The sequence below is a fragment of the Myotis brandtii genome, unplaced genomic scaffold (assembly GCF_000412655.1).
Source record: "Myotis brandtii unplaced genomic scaffold, ASM41265v1 scaffold157, whole genome shotgun sequence".
NCBI classification, from domain to species: domain Eukaryota; kingdom Metazoa; phylum Chordata; class Mammalia; order Chiroptera; family Vespertilionidae; genus Myotis; species Myotis brandtii.
The window spans coordinates 804,354-826,611 of record NW_005355708.1 but is presented as its reverse complement, the minus strand read 5'-3'; the positions used below and the strand labels follow the sequence as shown (position 1 = coordinate 826,611).

The window sequence follows — 22,258 nt, the reverse complement described above, 5'->3', positions numbered from 1 at the left end:
CGCGGCTGCGCAGTGACGCGTCCCGGCCGCGCCGACCAGTAACCCCGCCCACGGGAAGAGGCGGGCTCGGAGGGGGAGGAGCTACTGAGAACCTCTGGGAGAAAAGGACCTCACTAGAGGTGTCTGCAGCTTTCGCCTGTTCGCAGCCTAGCGGGGGGCAGTGTAAAAGTCGAGCCAGAGTTAAATGAATTTAACTTATGTCATCATAATAAGAAATAAGTATTTGAGTTTAGGTCCCTGTGAGGTAATGATTTTTTTAAAAATAGCTGAGAAGCATCAGGCAGTTATGTAGACGCGACCGGGCGTTGGGAAGCTGCTCGTGGGATGTTTTGGGGGTCTTGTCGCGGGGGCTTCCAGGACTTTAAGGTCTTGGGAGGTGAGGACACTGGTCTAGGGGAGTCTCGACGGCGGGGTGCCTATGTCAGGGCGACTATCCTGAGCCGCGAGGGGTGTCGATCGGGTGGCGGGACAGATGGAGGGCTTTCCGGAGCCGCAGAATGAGCCCCCTTCGGCGTCCCAGCGGCTCCAGCGCCTCGGGCCAGGGCTGCGGGGAGGCTGGCCTCGGACCTGGAAGCTGCCTGGCGGTCCCCGCCCACTCCGCTGGAAGCTGCCTGACAGCTTTCCGAACAGTAAGGGAGCCGGGAGGCGGGACGGGGAAGGAAAGGTCCGCTGGAGAGCGCAGGCGGTGAGGGCGAAGATTAGGGTAACCTTGAGATCGGCCCCGTGCCCGGGAAGCGGGGGAAGTCTTAACTCCCTGCTTCCCGGAACCCGGGAGGGGCACTGCCCCACTGATAACCCGGGTGTTTGCCTGCGGCTCAGCCGACCGGCTTCTCTGATGGTGTCTTGCACAGGCTGACGTGGAAACCTAATTTGATTCTGCTAAACTTGGGATCGGCGAGCGGGAAGCATGGGGATCCGGGAGAGACCACCGCAGAATTAGCACCCGCGTACGGAAAGCAGCTCGGGTAAGAAAGCAGTTGAAAACTCCCGGTAAGACGTTCCCATCTGTGGATAAAGAGATTGTTCTAGCGACGTTAAGGGTGAGGGTGGAGTAAGGCGCAGGGACTGTCCGGCCTCACTTGTGTGTTTTTGTGAATAAACGGCCCGTAACTTTCATCGTCTGGTCAAAGGGGTTGCCTCCAACTGTAAGTCTGTCGACAGGAAACAGCTTTGCCTGACTTCACGTGGGATCTGGTGGGTTGGTTGCTTGGATGATGCACGCAGTGGCCAAGGTTATACTTCCTTATTTTGTAAGCGGTTTCGGAAGCTCACGCTTTGACTCGGGGATTAGAAGATATTCATACTTACAGTACTTGATAATGATACTTGTGTGTTTATCTGCAGAGGAAGTTTTCACTGAGCGAGTATCACATCCAGGCTCAGTGCGAGGTTTTGAGAACACAGCTGTGCGCAGACGACACATGTCCTTGCCCCCCTGGAACTTACTGATATGTTAAATGTTAGTAGAGCTTCGATTCTCATGCTTAGACAATGGGAGTTATAATATTTTCTCCTTGTACCTGTGGTTCTTCCATAGATTGCACTTTAGAAACCACTGCTATCATCAACCACCTTCAGATCCTGGCCTGAGTTTTTTATTCTTCACCATTATTTGCTTGAATGATGTGTTTAAGGGTTTTTGACAGTTTTTTTCTTTTTACTCATGTGATACCCAGTGGACTTGCTGCAACCTTCAGTAGCAAACCTTTTATTCTGACTGTTATTTGAACATCTTTTCCTTCCACTAACCGTTAATTCATTAGATGGAAGTCGGTCTTCCTTACCTCCTAGTCAGGGATGTGGATTTGATTGTCTTCTGCAAGGATTGCTTCCTAGAAGACTTCCTAATGTAAATTAAGTGGAACTGGGGATGCTTTTCTAAAAATCAACCTGTGTCTTCGGTTTTCTACCTTCATAAGAAAAAGGATAGATCGAAACAAACTTGCTCAGTGGATAGAGCATCGGCCTGCGGACTGAAGGGTCCCAGGTTCGATTCCGGTCAAGGGCATGTACCTTGGTTGTGGGCACATCCCCGGTGGGGAGTGTGCAGGAGACAGCTGATCGATGTTTCTCTCTCATCGATGTTTCTAGCTCTCTATCTCTCTCCCTTCCTCACTGTAAAAAATCAATAAAATATATTTAAAAAACAAAAACAAACAAAAAAACAAAAAGAAAAAGGATAGATGGAAACAAACTTTAAAAAATTATCTTTAACCTAGATAAATTATCTTTAACCAAATGAATTTAAAAGGTATGAAATAAATGAAATGTTGGCATTTACAAATTATGTGCTCCTCATAATCTCATATGTACCTTTTTCAGGTATAGGAGAGTGAGATTCCACCAGAATGGACGTGTGTCCTTACTGTAAGAAGCCCTTTAAATGATTAAAATCTCATTTGCCACATTGTAAGATGATAAAACTAACTATACCTGCCGATCAAAATGTTTGTCAGTCTGAGCAGGCTACACTCCCACATGCTAAGAAAAGGAAAAGTCCAATCAAAGACTTAACTAAAGCTAAAGAGAGAGAGTTGGGGACAAAGAGTGAGAAAAGAAATAGTAAGTTGATGAGGGACAAACCAGAACGGACTGCTGAGCCCCTTCCACTACCAGCTATTGGTTTGGAAAGAACAGGTGATACAAAGGCAAGTGATGATGACACCAAGAATCAAATTCAACTCTCCCTCAAAATGGTAAAAAATCCTGAACCAAAGATTACTTTCAAGGAAGAAGCTAAGGCTCAGTTTTATGCATTAAAGAACGCTACTCCTAAAAGGGAACTTGCAAAAGATTTGCCTCAATCAGGGGAGAGTAGAAGCTATCTTTCACAAACTAAAGCATCTTTGCCTTTTGGCCCAATGGAACCTTCTTTGTCAAATCAAGATAGAAAATACCCTTCAGCCTTACCTAATGATGCACAAGCCACTTCTGCTAAGTTAAACTTGGACACAATTGATCCCTCAAAACAGAAGCTTCTAGTAAAATTACTAGATATGCCGACTGGTGATTATCATAGTTCTCCCATGAAGCTCAATTATGGAGATAAAAGAGAAAAAACATTGTATTCAAGTGATGCGAGAGATTCCAAGGCCAAGGACCACCTCTCAGAAATGTATATTGATGTTAGAGACTCTGAGAAGGAGAAAAAGAACATGGAATCACAAATTTTAGGTTTTCAAGTCAGCCCCTTAGGTAAAGTCCAAATCCAGGACAACCCGGGTAAAGGACTTGACCTTGGAGTAGAGGCATGTGGGAGCAAAGGACACACAAAGGAAAGTGTATCTGTGACGGAAATGCAGGCATGCCCTTCCAGGAACGACAGCTCTGAGAACTTCAGTATGGATGCACCAGCCACAGAGAAGAAATCTCGAGGTGAAGGTCCCAGTTTAGATTTGTTCATGCCAAGGCAGACAATTTGCAATGAATTTCTTTCTATATCACAGCCACATAATCAAAGTCTTGCGTCTCTGGCTATAAAATTTCTGCAAGAAGAGAAAGCAGCAGCCTGCGATCCTAATCGAGTCCCTGATGGAAAGGCATTGATGGAAAGGGAGGGGCAAGCCTTTCTGGAGCCCAGATCTGGCTGTGGGCCCCAAGCCTTACACCCTGAGTGCCCGCCGTCTTTACCTTCAACCCAGCATTGTACTTCCAAAACCCTCTTCACCGGGCAGATGGAAATTGCCGACAGGAAGACCCTTCATAGCTCCCTGGGGCTGGAGTGGTTTCCAGAGCTCTATCCAGGTTACCTTGGACTAGGCGTGTTGCCAGGGAAGCCTCAGTATTGGAATTCAATGGCCCAGAAGCCTCAGCTCATCAATCCCCAGGGGGAAAGACTGTCACAAGGTAAATATGCTCATTTTCCAGGGCCATCCCGCTCATACAAACTACTGTGTGCCTTTTGAAGTAATAAGATTCACAATACTAATATTTTCCCCCAGTTAGCTTATTTTTACCTGGGCGTTTAAGTGCACTGGACTTAGGGTTGCTTTGAATATATTACTTCTTGCTCCAAGGGTAACAGTGGTTTATCCCTCTCCCTTCCCCTCCACCAGTAGTTGAAAGCCAGGCTGGCTGGTGATGTAGATAGTTGAATTTCTACATTGGGAAGGGACATGGCCAGTAGAAGAAATTGGGTGGGTATTCAAGCCGAACAGACTCAAGCATAAAGACTTTAGAGTCCACCTAAGAAGAAGCAGCACTGTTCAGATTTCAGTCACAAAATAGGTTCCAAGTTTATGGTTAAATGCAACACCTGGGAATCTAGAATAGCAAAGAAGGTACAAGCAGACACTATCTTTGGATTTGGGGGCAGGATGGGATTAAAACTGTTCAGGGAGGCACGCCAGTCCAGGCAGACACCGGGGAAGTGTGGAGGGTTGGGAGAAGAGTACCAGGAATAGAGGGTGTTGCAAAAAAGGTGTGGAAGTCCATGCCCTAGAAAAATTAGTCCACAGAGAATAGGACCCAAGAAAGTCTCTTCATTTTTCTCATCAGGAGGCTTTGGGTTTTTTTTCCCCTTTTTTAGGTTTTCTACAGGCAGAGTTAAATGTAGCTTCCACTCTTTTTGGTATATTCTATAAATGACCACATATTCACTAAACGCCAATTTATCTGGTCTCAAAAGCATTTTCTTTTGTATTTTAAATTATCCCTTTCTAAAGATTTTAAAATGGAAGAACATTAGGTAAGGAGTGTTAGCTGAAGCTCCATTTTCTTCAACTGCCTCAGCAGTGACTGGTTTTTCTACAAACAGTCTAACATCTAGGCTCTCTTCACAAAGTTGTAGTCTCAAGCCCCTTCCCCATATTAAACGCGGGATGAATATTAACATTTGTGTTGTTTGGTGGGTTTCAGAGTGCTTCCATCTATTTTCTTATTTTGGCCTCATCACTCTGAGAGGTGGGCAGTGATTTTATCTGTTTTGCACAGAGAGGATAAGTGATTTGTCCAAGGCTGTGCTGCCAGTAAATGGTAGAGTTGCAAGTAGAACCCAGTCTCCTGAGGCCCAGTTTACTCCTTCCCACTAAACCATGTTGTAGAGAACATGGTTAAATGCCATCACTGGAAACATGGGTGTTCATTATATCTCTGTACTTCTCTGGTTTTCAGTTGCGTAAGCATACAGCCCAGAGCAAATCTCTCTAGCACGTAGGACTTGTTTCCTTTCTGTTCTACCTTTGATAGCACTAAGGAGTTTCCTTGAAACATCCGTAGAGAACATGGTTAAATGCCATCACTGGAAACATGGGTGTTCATTATATCTCTGTACTTCTCTGGTTTTCAGTTGCGTAAGCATACAGCCCAGAGCAAATCTCTCTAGCACGTAGGACTTGTTTCCTTCTGTTCTACCTTTGATAGCACTAAGGAGTTTCCTTGAAACATCCCCTTTTCACTTAAGAAGAGAAAGGGAAGAACCAGTGTTTGTCCAGTGGTGACCATTTCAGTCATTGTGCTAGGTTAGGTACAGTACATTATTATCTCACTTAATAACCTCATAAGAACTCTGAAGTGATGTCACTGACCCGCCCTCTTCAGCAGGTGAAGAATCTGAGCCTCCGACATCTTCATATGGTAAATGGCAGTCAATTCAAATCCAGGTCCATCTCACTTGTACACCCATGTCTTTAAACTGCCTCAGGCTACTCTTTGGGGCACTTAGTGGTTGATGTCATGGCTGATAAAAGTTATTAGATGACACACTCACTTGAATGGGTCCCAAGAATACAGTAATAATACGGTAAGAGATATAGTAACACGTCATCAAATCACTAGGCTTGTGAGATTAAATATGGGGGAGAAATTCAATCCTTCAATAAGTTCCTTCACAATGTGGTTAGGAACTGTTTTGTTCTCTCTTACTGGTGCCAGTCTATAATAAGTGATTAGTTTGATTTCTATCAGACTATGTGTGGCTGTCCCAGGGCCTCTAGTTCTGTTATAAATTGAGAAACTAGAATTTAATTTCACGACTAATATTCAGAGTTTAATGCTGCCACTGAAAGAGACCCTAGGATCTCAGTCAGGTCAGGACCTGATTCCTCAGTTGGCCAAGGACTTCAGCAAGGCCATCCAAATCTACAAGAAGTAAAAGGCAGTGTGGCTCCTCAGCTTTGTTATTTTATCAGACACTGGCTACCTCCAGTGACTTCAAGTTAAAATTGAACTTTCATGGAATCTTTGCAGCAGTGTGAACTGTATTCCCTTGCTCAGGCAAGACGTTTGGTAGACCATTTGGCCTTGATCTCAGGAAGCCAACTCATTTCTTTGCTACAGGCGGGGCCAGTGAGCTAACAATTACTGAGTTTACTCTATGTCAGCTATAATGCCTGCATGTCTACCAGTCCTGGGAGACTGGTCTTAACCCCTTTTATAGACAAGGAAACTGAGATCCAGAGAGGAAATAACTTGCCCAACATCACGTTTCGGTTGATGGTCTTTGCCAAGCTTTTCCAGGCAGTGTTTCTTCTGTTGGACATTGGGCTTTGAAATGGTGTCAGATCCGCTTTCCTACATAGGGAAACCTGTACCAGCAGTTAGTCCTTCCACACAGGATACCTGAGTGAACCTAGGTAAAATGATTCCACCGGAGGAAAAGGTACCCAGGGCCTTGAGAGGCATAAAAGACTACCTTGTCATTTTGATGGCACAGGTGGAACCTAAAGCTCTCAGACCTGATGGAAAATGGGTATATTTTGGTGGCCGAGGCTAGGAGGTCCCACGCAGACTGATAGTTCTGAGGATGGCACAGAGTTTTAGTAAGTCAGGAGTAAGAATTTGGCTTATGAATTCAACAACAGGAGCCATCTTTTGAGGTTCAGGAAGAGTTTTCATGGATTTACTACAAAAATTAGTTTTTCTGGCCTTGAAGAAAATAGAATTTGTAAGTTCAAGATTTCAGTCTCAAAGAGATTTAGCAAGTGTAAGTGCCGGAGCGTCCTCAGCAAAAGGAACTGGTTCCCATTGTCCAAAGGAAAGCTTTCAGAGTCCCCGTGGCCTTGGGCACACTTGGCCGAGCCTTTGCAGAATTCAAGGTACTTAAGGATCCCTAGGCATCATCCCCAGAGACTGGGTCTGCAGTCAAGGTCTAGAAATCATATTTCCAGACATTTCCTAAGTGGTGAAGAGCAGCCAAGTTAGAGAACTGCTGACGTAGGAGATGGCATGAGAACAGGTACCTCCGGCCCAGCAGGGGAATAGTCTCGAACCAATGATGGGGGAAGGTGAGGGTAGTTTGAAAAAAACATAGTTCATATAACTACCAAAAGCAAAGCTTGGCTGATGGGGGCACCAGAGGTAAAGTGAGGAAACCTGATAGGATCATGGGTTTTTAAAGGCAAGTAACAGCTAAATAGAGGCTCTTCTCTAATCTTCAAACAGCATTTCCATCAATAGGGTATCCATGCGAGATGTCTGAAATGGGGCACATGTGGGGAAGGACTCAGAACCTGAGCAAGAATATGAAAAGATGCTTTTTACCTGTACTTGTTTACAGCCAGGATTAGGTCCCCTGTTAGCCAGAGGAAGGACTGTGGGTTCTGAGCTGACCTCTCCTGGGCTCGGTATCCCAGCTCAGGGCCTGAGCTGATGTCCTGCACGGAAGTCTGGCAGCCTGCGAAGAAGTCAGTAGGCTCAGCTGGATGGAGAAAGAACAGAGTAGAGGAGCCACCCTTACCTGCTCAGGAAGTTGTACAATTGCAATTTCATGAAGTTGCTTCACCTCACCTTTTCAAATTTTTTCCAAGATGAATGGGTTATGCCCTGCTTTGTTTTTTTGTTTTTTGTTTTTTAAAGACCCTAGTCTTCACCTTACAAGAGAGTTATCTTCTGTGTCATTTCTTGGACGCTATAGCACTGTTCTTTTCATTGTTACTTAATATAAATTGACTAGTGGCCCGTGCACGAATTTGTGCACATTGAAAGGAAATTAATTGGAAGAAATATTTTAATATCGATATTCGCCCTTTCTCTATAATAGAAGTATCAACCAAATTCACGATCGACAATGACAGATGGAAACACACGTGTGCAATTGGCACCAGCAAGAGCTTTATATGTATCGCGCATGCGCGAGTCAACTTAGCCTTTTATATATAGAATAAACTTGCTTAATTAGTCCTGCTTTCTGATTTAGCTAAACTTTTTCCAGCCCAGTGAAGCACCCCAACTTCTCTTTCAGGTTAATTGTCAGCAACACAGCAGTAAATATCAACACAAAGCAGATTATTATTGTAGATCACCCAGGGAGAACAAAGGGTAAAATATTTAACTGCAGCAGTGTTTGACTATATTCTGCGCAGTGAGAAAACCTGAAGTCATTTTCAAGGTCCATTTCTTCTTTTCAGTCGGGTCAAGTTTCTAAGCTTTCTAAATCTCCATTTTCCTAATGAAAAGAAAATAGGATTGCACCGAGTCTCCTATCTGTCTACTCCAGGACTTCTGTGAGGATCAAATGAGATGAGACACGGAGAAAATGCTTCACAGACATTTGGTTACAGTGTAAAGTGTTTCCACCTGCCTATAAAGTCGTGTTCCTGGGCTGAAGAAACTGCAAGGAGGCTAGTTGCTAGGGAGAGGAAGCCGGACGTTATTATGTGATGTCATTATGCGGATGGTCGGACACTCAGCATATTAGCCTTTTATATATATGGATGACCATTTAGGTAGTTTTACATCCACATCAACTTTTACCACGCCTGCTTAATTGATCATAAATATTTGCTTAAATTGTCCTTTATCCTGATGAACCAAACCAAGACCAGAGAACCAACGATAGAAGAGATTTCCTGTCTGCCATTAAACAGAGAAAAACAGGAACAGGAAAAATGTAAATGCATAGCATAAACCCTCCTTGCGGGTTCTCCTTTAGTTAGCTGTGTATTGAACATAAATAAACGTTTGCTGTCAGCAGTAGTGATGGGCTGCTGGAACAGACCTGTTGACTGCAGATACAGTGACAAGTAGCTGTAGTTAATCTGAGTGTAGACAGTCATGCTTTTTGCTCAGATGTTTTAGCAGATGATAGAAAATAAGAGCAATTTATTTCATTCAGCACATTCACATAGGTCACCTGGGCAGAATATGCATCAGATCAGAAGGGAGCCTTTTTCTGACCTTCGAGGGGCTGCTGTGACTTGGAGCACTTAGCGTGGCTGCAGCCCTTGCACCTCTTTAGGATATGCTTTTCCGGAGGCCTAGCCCGGGAACCTTGGGTACTGAGTGTTGGGGAAGAGGGTGAATTCAGATGAACTATCACTGTGACTTCTGTTTGGGACCGCAGTTCCTTTGTTGGAAAGAAGTTCGACTGCTCTGTGGAGTTGGGAACCCCCGGCCAGGCTTACCACCTCCAACGTCTCTCTAATGCGGCTCTTGGGAGCTGTACACAAAGGTGAGGCGCAGTCATCACTTGTTGGGTTCTGTTGCTGGTTTCAAGCTTTGGGAGAATTTTTTTACTTTAGCCCTGACTGTTACGTAACGCACGGCTAAACAAAAGAGAAATGTGCTGTCTTCCTGCTCCTCTGTTTGCTTTCAGTCTGGAGTCTGACGTCATCAAAAGCACCAAAGTTAATAAAGTAGTAGCTGCCATTTATTGAACAGCTTTCGGTTTTTAATGCCTACCCCGCCTCTCTGCCACCTACACCATGTCTCCCTTGCCCACATTGACTGTCCCAAAACCAGGAGGACTCTAAACCTAGGTTAACCAATCAGAGGTATTAGTCTCCTCCTCAGTAAGGATTTTAACCAAAATCCCAGAAGCAAGAGTAACAATTGTTTAAAACTGAGGTCTTCTAGACTTTAGCCTTTTCATCTGTTTACATACATAACCAGTGCTATGTAAATTCTTTGAGTCACGGTTCCATCGCCCCAGCTAACGGAGAGCTCGCAGGTAAGCCTCCGTCACAGGTCCCGGCATCCCTGTTTCTTTCTCAACAGGCTGGATCAAGTGCAGCACCACCGTGAAAAGTGGAGTTGGTGGCGTCACGATGCTCTTCACTGGATACTTCATTCTTTGTTGTAGCTGGAGTTTCAAGCAGCTGAGTAAGCCTTTCTATATTTTTAGCCTCAATTACAGGTCACATCCCGTTACAGGGACCTGCCAGGGATCCTCCGACTGCTTTTTATAGCATTACAGCTTGGCTCTGTCTGAGTGCCCTGGTGGGTGAGCTAGTGCCTGAGGCGCTGGGGTTCTTTCTATTAAAAGGTTTGGGTTACAGTGGCCTTTGTGACTAGATTTACATAATTGCTTTTGTGCTCGGTTAAGGTTGTTATGGAGATCTGTTTGCCCCTGGAAGATGGGGCTCTTCTCAGGGGTGCCTTTTTATTTCCTACCTAAGAACTTTTTTTTAGGATTAAAACCAGCTTTCTGCCCCAAAAGAGGGGAGAAATAGGATCCAGCTGTCAGTCACCAGCTTGTAGCTGTCACAGGCACTTCCCGCTGGGTCGGCACTTCCACTTGTGCCAAATGCTTGGTTCATTTCTCTTTCAGTTCAAGATGACTTTTGCTCATTTTTTAATGTATTATTTTATAAAAACATATGTTTATAGTTAAAAGTTTAACAAAACATGGAAAGATATTAAGAGAGCCCAGTATTTTTCCCACAATTTTTTAAAAAAAAAGAGGCCCAACACTTTCAGATGAAAATTTTTGGTGTAAAAGTACAAGGTAACCATTAACATGAATAGCCAATAGAATTCCCAAACATCTCAGTTTAACAGCATGATCTGTAGAGAGGAGAGATAAAGAGTCGATTCAAGTGGCCTCCCAGATCCTTACATTTATCTGTTTATCCAAAGAGCTTGGCTGGCGGAAGCAACGTTGACCCGAGCTCCACGGAGAGTGCACTGGAGAGGACTCTGGAGACGACTGCAGGCACGGTTCACAAGTTCAAGTTGTGTCGGGGCATAAGAGGGAGAGAAAGAATAAATTACTGAATGGAAAGCAGTCATTTAGGAGTATGTTTTTTTACATGTGGACAGATCTGGTTCTGTCTGGGTATTTCTTTGGCTTGCTCTCAAAAGTCACTGAAAGTTACCGGGAAAAATCAGTATGTTTGTTCATAAAGGCTGATGTTATTCAAGGAGACGTGATGATGACAAAGTTTATCGTTAAATTTTTAATGATTTCCCAATCTTCTGTGAAGACTAATATCTCCATTTTAAGTCTCTCTGCCTAAAATTCTCTACACTTTGACATATTACTGCTATTCATCTACACTAGATACTGAGCTACATATATACTGATATAGAATAACTAGTGGCCCAGTGCACGAATTCGTGCACATTGAAAGGAAATTAATTGGAAGAAATATTTTAATATCGCTATTCACGTTTTCTCTATAATAGAAGTGTTGACCAAATTCACGATCAATGACAGATGGAAATACACGTGCAATTGGTGCCAGCAAGAGCTTTATATGTATTGCTCATGTGTGAGTCAACTTAGCCTTTTATATATATAAAATAAACTTGCTCAATTAGTCCTGCTTTGTGATAACTACCTACTCCAGGACTTCTGTGAGGATCAAATGAGATGAGGCATGGGAAAACACTTCACAGACATTTGGTTAAAGTGTGAAATGTTTCCACCTGCCTATAAAGCAAGTTGTATTTCTGGGCTGAAGAAACTGCCAGGAGGCTAGTCATCACTAGGGAGAGGAAGCTGGGCGTTGCTATGTGACATCATTACCCGGACGGTTGGACACTTAGCATATTAGCCTTTTATATATACAGTAGGTCCTCGGGTTACGTCGGAGATTCGTTCCTACAGCATGATGTAACACAGTTTTCGCCGTAAGTCGGAACCCACCTACATAAGCACCTACATCACTCACATGGAGCACATACACAGCAGTAATGAAACAGTAAAAAAAATTTAAAATAAATCAGATAATGATTCCTGACTTGTGGTAAATAAATCATAAAAAACATAAAGCACATTATGTACATACGTCGAAATGACAGAACTTTTTTTTTTATCAATAAATGGGAGATAGCGAGGTAACCACCAAATGACATACATCAAGTTTGACATAACCCGAGGACTGCCTATATAGATAGCTGCATTGGCAGAAAATCTGCATACATTGGCCCTTCCCCTCGGGAATGGTTTGGCCCTCAGATCTGGGCAGGTTTGAGAAACAAAAGCAGAGTAGGGTGGGTGCAGAGTTGCTGGCCGGCCTGTGAAAGGTTCTTAACGTATTTGTAAAGCTGCTGCAAACAGCGCACTACGAAGAATGTTGACTCACCTCTTGTACATCTTAAGTGACTACAGCAGTGAGCAAATGGTTTCAGTTTATCCTCTCGTCCTGGAAACATGAATCCTGCCCTATCCCTGTTCAAGAACATTCCTTTCACTCTGTTAGGGTTGTTTGGGGCTGATGGGTTTTCCGTGACTCTTCCCCCATCAAAATATTCAGTTTTCTAATTTTATGACTTCTGTTTTGGCCCCTAGAGAGTAACTTGGATACTTACAGATAGAAAAATGTGTCTATAATATCCAAAACAGATAACTTTCTTCAGCCCCTTTTCTAGCACAGGGGGTGATTATACATCACATATAAATATGCCTATACCTAAAAAGTATGTTTATATGTGTGTGTGTGTGTGTGTGTGTGTGTGTGTTATCTCTTCTATATATATATATGAAAGGCTAATATGCAAAGTGTCCCCTTGGGAGTTCCACTGGGAGACTGGGAGTTCGATTGCTTGCTATGATGTGTGCTGACCACCAGGGGGCTGCACAGAACATGGCAGGCAACCAGCATTGGCGGGGCGCTGAGGAAGGGGTAGGCCCTACACTTGCGTGCATGAATTTCGTGCACCGGGCCTCTAGTGTGTGTGTGTGTGTGTGTATGACCCCTGGTCTGCCATTTCTTCCTGAATTATAAATTTTCCTACTTACTCTCCATACCTGCTTCCACCCTATGCCGCTCCTCCTCTGATTATTTGCCTCTTCCAGACCCTCACCTGTGTCCTTGGACAAGTTACCTCCTTCTTGGAGCCTCCTTGGTCTAAACCAGCAGTTCTCAACCTGTGGGTCGCGACCCCTTTGGCGGTAGAACGACCCTTTCACAGGGGTCGCCTAAGATCATCCTGCATATCAGATATTTACATTACAATTCATAACAGTAGCAACATGACAGTTATGAAGTAGCAACGAAAATAATTTTATGGTCGGGTCACAACATGAGGAACTGTATTTAAAGGGCCAGAAGGTTGAGAACCACTGGTCTAGACTGAAAAGTCCTACTTTACAGAGATTTGGTGAGATTAGAAGTCTGGCACCTGTTAATTCCAGCAAGGTTGGACAGTAGGAGTTAAAACAACAGCTCTTCTAAAGCCTCTGCTGGTGTATTCTGTTCGGATTCTAAACTTGAACCAAGCAAGAGAGAGCCCACCATAACCCACACAAAAGTGCAGCTGCCATTGGGCGCTCGCCCTGTGAGAGCCAAGTGCTGTGCGGGCTCCTTGGTGCTGCTCTCCTTTTCTCCACTCCCGTGAGGCAGGTGCTGTTGTGCTCATTTTCCGAATGAGACTTGGGGAGGGTAAGGTGCCTACATAACTGTGTGATACTTGTCACAGAGCAGCCCCAGAGGAGCTGGCAATTGGACCTCCCAGACCCGTCTCCCAGGGCCAGCATTCTCTCAGGCTGCCTCACCCTTTCGCTCCAGCTCTGGCAGGTAGGGAGCTGTCTCCACTGCCAAGGGCAGGCCAAGTCCTGCCGCACGCCCTATATTGTACTCCCTCTGTCCCATAATAATAGTAGCAAGTGAATATTTAAACGGGAATTATTGGCGAATGCAGCTGTAAGTTATGTTGTAGCGCAAAATTGCGAAGCCTTCAATCAAAATCAATGTTTCATGACATCTGTCATTTGTTTTGACACATCTTTCAATTTTTAGGTTAATCTAATTATTACAAATTATAACTATTTTTCTAATTTCATCTGCTGATCGAAATCAATTGTTTTATTTCAGTTGAATATCAACCCATTGTAAAAGTAAGATGAAAAAAAGAGAGTTTTCAAGCAGAGATCGAGTTACGATTGTCCAGTTCTTGATGCATCAAAAGAAAAAGGAAAAGTTGCAATTACATTACCTGAAAAACAATTTGAGTGCAACAGAATGACCATATCAAGAATTTGGAAACGTGCTTCCGAAAATAATTGTCAAGGAGAATCTTATGCTAATGTTGATTCTTTGAAAAAACAAAACTCGACGTAAATGCAAAGATTATGGAGAAAAACTTGAAAAACTTAGACATATTCCTCTTAGCAGAAGAGGCACCATATTAGCCTTTGATAATATTTCTCCCGAAATACTGGATAATACGTTTCTGTCACTTCAACAAGTTATGCTGGAAGCAATGAAGAACGATGGCTCCAATAATTTTAAGCTCACGCATACAGGGAAAGCAAAGCTTCGCAGCCAAGGGATCCTACCTACAAGTTTAAAATGCAGTAACGAAATTATTGAAAAATCCAGAAACTATCTGAACACTCAAAATAAAAATTAGGAGTACTATTTTTAATTTATTGTTTAATCTAGTTTTTTGATAATGTTGCGTTCTATATTTATTTTCTTCTGCTACTATTATTATGGGACAAATTACGTTCATCAACTGCTACTATTATTATGGGACAGAGGGAGGAGCTCTTTCCTCCATTTCCCCAAAAGGCACAGCTTAGTGCCCCCATTCCTCCCAGCGGGTTCAGTGCCTTGGTATCGGCATCTACAGCCTTAAACTTTAGTTCCATGTCACGTCCTGCCTCCCTGTACAAGGGGTAAGCCTTGTTCGTATATCTACCTCTCGGTACTTCCCCACACAGGCAGGCATGAAGATAGCCTTAGACGTGAGCCACGCAGGGATGCAGCTGCATGCTAAGGAGCCCCGCACGTGTGAATTGCCAGTTGGTAGCAGCAGTGGAGGCCCATGCACAGGACCTGCCCGTGCAGCCCCGACTGCTGCAGGTGCCCGGAACAGCAGTGACGGCTACGGGTACTCGAGCTTCCGCCCTTGCACACCCGTTTCCTGCCACAGTCACTGCCTCCGGTCCTGTGGCACCTTCCGTAGCCCATTCACTGGCAGGATGGGCGGAAGTAAACCGACCTGAGCTGGCCCCTCTGCGCAGCACCGTTCAGGCCACAGCGGGCTCTCGGGACGTTGGGAACAGAAGCCCACAGAATGGGCATGGGGTCCTCGCTGGCAGGCCCCACGCTCCCCGGACAGCCCAGGGGCTGCGTTCAGAGAGCTCTCACCTGTTCAGTCTGTGCATTTGATAGCAGAGTGGCCCATTTTTTCACACTGAAAGAGAAAAGGTTAGTGGCATTGGTTTTTGTCAATTCAGACCCCGAAAGAAAAACCCTAGGCTGTCCAGGGAACCAGAGGAGAAAGCTGGCTCCGCGGAACCTGGTGGCTTCTGCTCATCAGTGAAGCCCCACTGCAGGCCCCAAACAGGCCTGGAGATTCAAGCGGGGCATCACTACCCCGGAGAGCGGGGCTGTGGACGCTCAGGCCAGGAAGTCGGATGTGGGAGGAGGGCAAGGGTCTGCCCTTACCTCTCACCCTGACGGGACTGACTGGCAGAACAGAGAGGTCAGAGTTCAGGACAGTTAGAGGCATCGCATGAAGGTGTGAGGAAGCATGATGTCCTGATAAGCCAGAGGACAGCAAAAGAGAAACCCGGGTGCGGCCTGTCCTCCCTGCCCACTCTGCCCCCCAAATCCTACGGACACTGTACACAAATAACTCCAGAGGACTCGTAGGCAGCAAAATAAGACATGGAAACTTACTAGCCTTTTTAAAAAATATATATTGTATTGATTTTTATGGAGAAGAAGGGAGAGGAATCCAGAGTTAGAAACATTGATGAGAAACTGATCAGCTGGCTTCTGCACGCCCCTACTGGGGATCGAGCCTGCAACCAAGGTACATGCCCTTGGCCGGAATCGAACCCGGGACCCTTCAATCCACAGGCCGACATTCTATCCACTGAGACAAACCAGTCCGGGCCATACTAGCCTTTTAAAGAAATGTGTCTGGCAGCAAGAATAAGATTAGGCAGTTGTCACGCCCCTGTCATACATTTGGGGTACCATTGTCCCCCTCCCTTCACTCCCACTCCCAAGCCCTGGTGCGGCTTTCTTATCTGGCAGGAGAGGACTCACACTTGTGCAGCTAATCACCCCGCCCTCAGCCCTGGACAGAAAACAACCTGAAACCCCCGCCCCCTCCCCCGCATCCTGCTGAAGGGCCCTGCTCCTGCGCCCTGGCACCCAGGCAGTAGGAGAGCAGCTGCTCCTGAGGCACCATCGGAAGGGGGAGAAGCAGGCACCCCATTGGGAAAGGGGGCTTTCGAGGTGGCCGGATAGAAGCAGGAGGTGCTGAGCCCCATGGCCAGGTGAGCTGCAGATACAGGGGACGCGGGAGAGTACGGTGCAAAGAGCTCCTGCAGACATTCCTCTGTGCGGACGCAGCCCCTTCTCACTGAGGGTGCGGCCCCGGCCAGGCCTTCAGGCAGAAGCCAGGCTTTGAAATGCCTTTATTTACCATTCTCACTGCTGAAAACACAACATTTGACCAAGGTTAGAAATGGGCTGATGAATTCCCCACCTTCTAGGGGAGATGCCACTCAGAACCAGCAGGGGGCGCCCTCCTCCCGCCCATTGCCATCCCAGCCTGGCCAGCTAGTGAACAGGAGCTCAGCAGCCATCATTCCTCGGTCCAGGCTGCCCAAAACCAGGAAGGGGAGGGGGGCAGGCTTGGCCCGCGGGCCGTGGTGTCCTGACCCTCCTGGAGGCCGTCAACCCCACCTGGCGCCCACAGGAAGTGCTGTTCCCACAGGGACCCCGCGCCACCAGGGCCTGAAGCACAGTGCCTGGCCCCTGCTCTTTAACACCACGCCCCTGTGAGGAGCAAAGGGGAAGCGGGAGGGGAGGCCTCGGGGCTGAGAGCTGACCAGTCCCACCTGAAGCAGAGGTTACAGAGCTGGAGGGGCCTGGGAGGAACCGCCACACGTATGTGCCACCCATGCAAAGGCGTGTGCCTTCCCCAGGACGGGGAGATGGCGGATGGCATGAGTTAGGGCAGTGGGGACAGGCAGTGCTGGGGACTCAAGGGCCCCGGGCACAGTGAGTAACCGGCATGAGACACAGCCCTTTCTGCCCGCACTCACCTCGGGGCGTTGGGTTGAATAAAGGGACCATCTTGGGGCTGAGGAAGCAGAGAGAGACGTTACAGCCGGGCGCTCACCATCGCCTGATCTAACGTGAGGACCCAGGAAGGAGCCCAGACCCTCCCGGGGACGGGGGGAGGGCTGCAGAGAGTTCGGACCCTCCCAACATCATTTCTACCCTTGTTTCTAGAACAGTCTGTGAAGAGCCACAGGCCCGTCCCCGGCATGAACATACATGAACAGCCCGGGGCAGGGTTCCGTGTGGCCGAGGGAGGGGTGGGTGTCCAGGGAGCAGTGCAAGGAAAACACTGGGCAGATGCTGCCGGGCACTTCATCCCCCACCTGGGTCAGGAGCTACGGAGGGATCCAGATCGGAAGCCAGAGAGCGGGCCCAGCACTGGGGATCACACTTACTGTGCGTACTGGCACTCGGGTCCCAGCGGGCAGAAGCCAACTAAGTAGTTCGTGCACATGACCCTCTTGACGTGGCGGTATTTACACAGGGGACCTGCCAGGCAGAGAGAAACGGCCGGAAGCATCTGTGTTAGCAAAGGAGGAACACAGGCCAGGGATGGTCACAGCCGTCCACGCCATGGGTGTACAACTGCCTGCCCTGTCCGTACCGCCCTGAGCACCTGCTCCTAGCCCCGTGACAGATGGGAAGGGAACCCCGGAAGGTGTAGGGTCGGAAGTGTCCCCAACACTCCGTCTTGAAGGATGCAGACCGTCATTTGCCGTCTTGTATTCCTTTAGCCATGGGAGGCGCAGCTGAGGTAAAGCTCACCCCACATCTCACTAACCCTCCATCGGCGCCCCTTCTCTGCAACCCCCCCCCAAAGCAACCCTGCCCAGAACTCAGCAACATACCTGAAGGCACAGGATGCTCAGCAGGGACCCTGCTGTGGTCCCTGTCCCCTCAGTGGCTGACTGTAATGGGGCAGGTGGAACGTGCTTAAGTGACAGGATACCCCCAGGTGGGTGAACTGAGGGCCCTACAGGCCCGACCCTATGCCAAGGGCTCCCCGTGGGGTCCCCCATGGGAGCGGCCCGACGACCCGAGGATGGAGCCGTCTCCTGTTTCCACAAGTGAGGAAGCAAGCAGTTCAAGGTTGTGCAGCCGACACACCCCGAAGCCATTGGGATTGCACCCACGCCGGCTCCAAGAAGCCCGCCAGCCCACACCAGCCCACGCATCACAGGGTGACAGAGTTCTCCTGGGAGCGAGCTGAGAACCGTGGAAAGGACATCTGCTGGGATTCCAACCCAGGGAATGCCACCTCCCTGCCGGACGACCGCCCACCTGCCCCCCACACACACACACACACACACACATCCCCTTTGCTCCCTCTGTCTGGGCCTCACCTTCTTTGCAGAAACCCTGGTCGTACGAAGGACAGGCCTGGGCCTCGGAAGCTGTCTTCATGTGAAGAAAGTAGCATTCCTTGTTGCTGCACTCACCTGAAAACCCCAGCGTTCTCTAGACAAGCGGGCTCGTGGTCACGGTTACCTCTGCCCCCCTCCTCCCCCCACACATACAACATTGACCTTGCCCCTCGAATAGAAGCCCCTCGCCTTCCCTCTGGTCGTCAGCAGCTTTGAAGACAGGGAGGTGTTTCTAATCCTCCCTGCACTCTACCAAGGGCGGACCCCTGCACACACTTGGAGCGGTTGGGTGGGGCAGGCCCGGTACCCAGGAGGGGGGACAGGACTGAAGGCAGACGCCATTGGGGAGGCAGGAAGCAGGCAAGGCGGGACCCGGGGCTGGCAGCCAAAGACCCAAGACGACATAAGACACTGAAGGAGACATGGCCACACGCTGTGACCAAGGCCACTGTTCCTCTCCGCAGTGAGATGACACACCCTGAGTCGGGTGCAGCTCTTCGCGGTGAAATTGCCAAGAAGAGCAGGCCCTGCCTCAGAGTTGTCCCAGGGATGGAGACTGTGGGAGAGACCAAGCTGCCCCCCACCACCCCCCCGGCTCCCCGGAGTTTGCACACACTATTCGAGAGTCACCGGTGAGGACCCTCTTAGATGTCTCTTAGCGACCCAGGGGCTCTGAAGGCGCCACAGGGCGGGGAAGGGGGGATTCAGCCCATCTCCTGCCTCACTCAAGTCGAGAACTGAGGTTTCCCACTTCATGCTCCTTAAAGGCCTACAACTCTGTGCCTTTCGGCGCCAAAAGATGCTCCGAGGTGCCTATGCCATTGGTTTTCAAACTGCTCAGAGACCTGTTTCGTACACTGGGCTTCTGCAGAGCAAGGGCTCACCTGAAGGAGAACCCCACTGGCATGCTCCTTAAAGGCCTACAACTCTGTGCCTTTCGGCACTGAAAGGTGCTCCCGGTGCCTATGCCATTGGTTTTCAAACTGCTCATAGAGACCTGTTTCGTACACTTGGGCTTCTGCAGACCAAGGGCTCACCTGAAGGAGAACCCCGCTGGCCCCTAAGAGGCCTGAGCCTCTGTTCTTGCCCAGCCCTCTCCTTTCACACACGGAGATGCCAGTGACCAGACAGGGCAGGTGGGATGTCCATTTTCACAGGCTCCTCACATAAGGGGTTTAGCTGTCTCATTGCCAGCGTGCATCTGACTCTGGGCTGGGCCTTCTAAGGCATCCAAAGGACACCTGCCACCACCACCCCAGACCCCCGCCTCAACCCCCTGCAGGGGCTGGTGAACACCGGATAGATGGAGACAGCGGGAAGTCACCCTATGCACTGGGGTTGCCTTTCTGCCCTGGATGCACAACGCTGCATCCCTCTCATGGCCAGCAGGTGGCGCCCGCACCTCACCCTCCAGAGACACCCGGGGAACCTTTTTGATGGGCACCCTCCCCACTCCTACACGCCCCAACAATCTCTTTAAAAACAAAACGACTTACTTCCAACAAGAATGATAATCACTTTGGCATGCGGTTAGAAAGAGATATCCATTCATTTACTCCAAGAGCAAAAACACATTACGTAGTATTGCAATCACGGGTTTACACGCGCAGAAGGGGACCTGGTCCTATTCCTGCATCCACGTCCAGCACAGCATCCCCCAAAGAAAACCAGGGTTACTGAAGGAGTCAATAGTGGTACTTCAAAAGGAAAGAGGTTTACGCGATGACCGAGGGGAGCAGGCCCCAGATCAACTTTGTCCTGAAGGGACACGTGCGGGCAGCCCTCGTCAACTGCCACAGCTCTCAGCTCCAAGGACCAGGCAGGAAACGGATTGGGCCTGGGAGGAGCTCTCTCCAGGACCTCCCCACCTGCCCTCAAAGCTGGCTCAGTTTCAAAGCCACAGCCACCACCACCGCCACCGTCAGAGGCACCCCCGGAGGCTGTCCCAGCTCTCCCTCCTCCAGGTCACTCTTTTCGGATCACACTTTCAACACCACTGGACTAGACCATCCTTAAGGCTCCTGTTCTGGAAAGCATGGAGCTGTAGAATTCTAGGGAGAAGGAAATATTCACAGAGTCCACGCCTACACGAGGCAGGAAGCGGTGTGGCTCCTGCCCCGCAGCCCCTTGGGTGACAACAGGAGGACTTGAGGCCCAGATCTGATCACACAAGATAATTTTAGGGGCTCCACTTCTGAGCCCCAGGGTTGTTTGTTTCCAGTTACCTTTTATTGCCAACGAGTGATGCTAGCTTTCCATTTATGGAAAAATATACAGTTTTCTTCTAAAGTGCGAGTTTAAAATAGCGAAGCAGTTGGAAAATTATACACTGGTGCAGGTCAAAGGACAAGTGCTTGGTGGGAGTGGCGAGCACGGGAACGGGGCCCCCACGTGCCTGCTGCTGGGGAACCACTGGCCTGTCCCCCCTCCCAAACCCCGGGCCGAGAGATGGCCCATTCGAGGCCGTTTCCGGACAGGGAGTCTGGGTGTGACTTAACCAGGGCTGCGGAGGGAAATGGCTCAGCCTTTGATCCAGCCACACCCGCTCCTTCCCTTGGGTGGGCAGTGTGTGCCCCAGCCTGGCAGGGGCAGATAACCCAGGACCAGAGTTCAGTTCCACTTTCTCTAGGGCGTCGGTCGGAGAGGCAGGCGTCTGAGGCTCAGGCAGGCCTGACCTGCCCCCTGAGACACGCGAGGCCTCCTTTGGAGTCCCTCCCGAGCGTCCCATCCCACAGCCGCCGCCGCCATCCCCGGGGAACGGGCAGGAGCCAGGGGGGCCTCACCGAACTTGGAGAAGAAGTAGCACTCGGGCATCCTGGAGAGGTCGTACTGGTGCAGGAACCGGCACTGGTCGCCCTTCTTGCACAGCCCGCGGAGCCAGTGCTTGCACACCACCGTCTTCTCCCCGTGGTCGTGCCGGAACGGGCACAGCCTCCCTGGGGACCAGAGCGCCCAGCTGGGAGCCCCCGCCACCCCCAGCCGCGGCCCTCTCACCCCTGGGCTCAGACCCAGCTGCCCCCTCTAATCCCCTCCCCTGGACCCTGGCGGTGGCTAGGACTGGGGGCCAGAGGCAACAGGGGGGACCTGCTATGGTCCGAAGAGATGGCTGTGCCCACGGCCACACCTTTGCCCGGACTTTCCTCTCTGCCTGGTGTGGTGCCCGTCAAACCCCAGGAAGCCCCCAGCTGTCGGGACACCCCCTCTCCTCCAGGCTCACAGGGGGGCTCCCACCAGAGAGCAGAGGCATGGTCCCCAGGCCTGCCCCCCACAGCACAGTCCCTATCACATAGTACGTGCTCATTAAGGGCCTATTGGATTCATGTGTTAAAAAAAAAATTATGCCTCCCGATTCCAGAGGCCTAGCGTGACCACGAGTGAGGCTGACGTCAGAGCCAGCTCCGTAAGGATCAGAAGGAAGCGGGAATGTGAGATTTAACTCTATCGTCGTCACCAGCACGCTGTTCCATCAGCAGGAAGGACACCCCAGGCCCCACATTTCTAAGGGGCCTGGTCTCCCGCATCTGGAACAGCTGGGCGGCCCCACACGGGTTCAGAGGACAAGCCTGGTCAGGCCCATGCAGGAGGCAACCAATCGATGTGTCTCTGTCATATCTGTTTCTCTCTCTCTCTCTCTCTCTCTCTCCTCTCCCCATTTCCCTCTCCCTTCCACTCTCTCAAAAAAAAAAAAAGTCCCCCAAATGG

The 22,258-nt window shown here is 48.9% G+C and overlaps 3 protein-coding genes across 12 annotated transcripts in view; 1 reads left to right on the top strand and 2 right to left on the bottom strand.

Annotated features, from left to right (window-relative positions):
* Nucleotides 1-10,829, bottom strand: part of FAM104A (family with sequence similarity 104, member A) — a 27,963-nt gene extending 17,134 nt beyond the window's left edge. The window contains exon 1 of the mRNA XM_014536091.1: nucleotides 10,775-10,829. Coding sequence (XP_014391577.1) covers nucleotides 10,775-10,776 — 2 coding nt within the window. The 5' untranslated portion in view covers nucleotides 10,777-10,829. The remainder of the gene's footprint in view (nucleotides 1-10,774) is intronic.
* Nucleotides 126-10,939, top strand: LOC102242413 (chromosome unknown open reading frame, human C17orf80). 7 transcript variants are annotated; one of them, XM_014536085.1, is made up of 7 exons: nucleotides 283-376; nucleotides 852-965; nucleotides 1,345-1,459; nucleotides 2,323-3,846; nucleotides 9,281-9,388; nucleotides 9,934-10,038; nucleotides 10,795-10,939. In XM_014536085.1, the coding sequence occupies exons 4-7, from the start codon at nucleotides 2,415-2,417 to the stop codon at nucleotides 10,818-10,820; spliced, it is 1,671 nt and encodes a 556-aa protein (XP_014391571.1). In that variant the 5' UTR covers nucleotides 283-376; nucleotides 852-965; nucleotides 1,345-1,459; nucleotides 2,323-2,414; the 3' UTR covers nucleotides 10,821-10,939. The 7 variants fall into 7 exon arrangements, with proteins under 7 accessions (XP_005861859.1, XP_014391571.1, XP_005861857.1 ...); XM_005861797.2 differs by lacking the exons at nucleotides 283-376; nucleotides 1,345-1,459 and adding an exon at nucleotides 126-244; XM_005861795.2 differs by lacking the exon at nucleotides 1,345-1,459.
* Nucleotides 10,940-16,045: 5,106 nt separating this feature from the next.
* CPSF4L (cleavage and polyadenylation specific factor 4-like) overlaps nucleotides 16,046-22,258 on the bottom strand; it is a 7,220-nt gene continuing 1,007 nt past the window's right edge. The window contains exons 3-7 of one of the 4 annotated variants that reach the window (XM_014536087.1): nucleotides 21,340-21,492; nucleotides 18,536-18,631; nucleotides 17,588-17,681; nucleotides 17,174-17,211; nucleotides 16,046-16,559 (exon numbers count right to left, since the gene is read on the bottom strand). In XM_014536087.1, the coding sequence (XP_014391573.1) occupies nucleotides 16,483-16,559; nucleotides 17,174-17,211; nucleotides 17,588-17,681; nucleotides 18,536-18,631; nucleotides 21,340-21,492 (458 nt within the window). In that variant the 3' untranslated portion in view covers nucleotides 16,046-16,482. Of the gene's footprint in view, nucleotides 16,560-17,173; nucleotides 17,212-17,587; nucleotides 17,682-18,040; nucleotides 18,248-18,535; nucleotides 18,632-21,339; nucleotides 21,493-22,258 lie in introns of those variants that run through there. The other 3 variants (XM_014536088.1, XR_001361201.1, XM_014536089.1) reach the window with 3 other exon arrangements.

Bases quoted from the DNA above. Each gene is read 5' to 3' on its own strand.
- LOC102242413 (XM_005861797.2), top strand. From the start codon at position 2,415: ATGATAAAACTAACTATACCTGCCGATCAAAATGTTTGTCAGTCTGAG. The intron at 3,847-9,280 runs GTAAATATGCTC...TTGGGACCGCAG, and splicing joins GGGGGAAAGACTGTCACAAG to TTCCTTTGTTGGAAAGAAGT. The intron at 9,389-9,933 runs GTGAGGCGCAGT...CTTTCTCAACAG, and splicing joins CTTGGGAGCTGTACACAAAG to GCTGGATCAAGTGCAGCACC.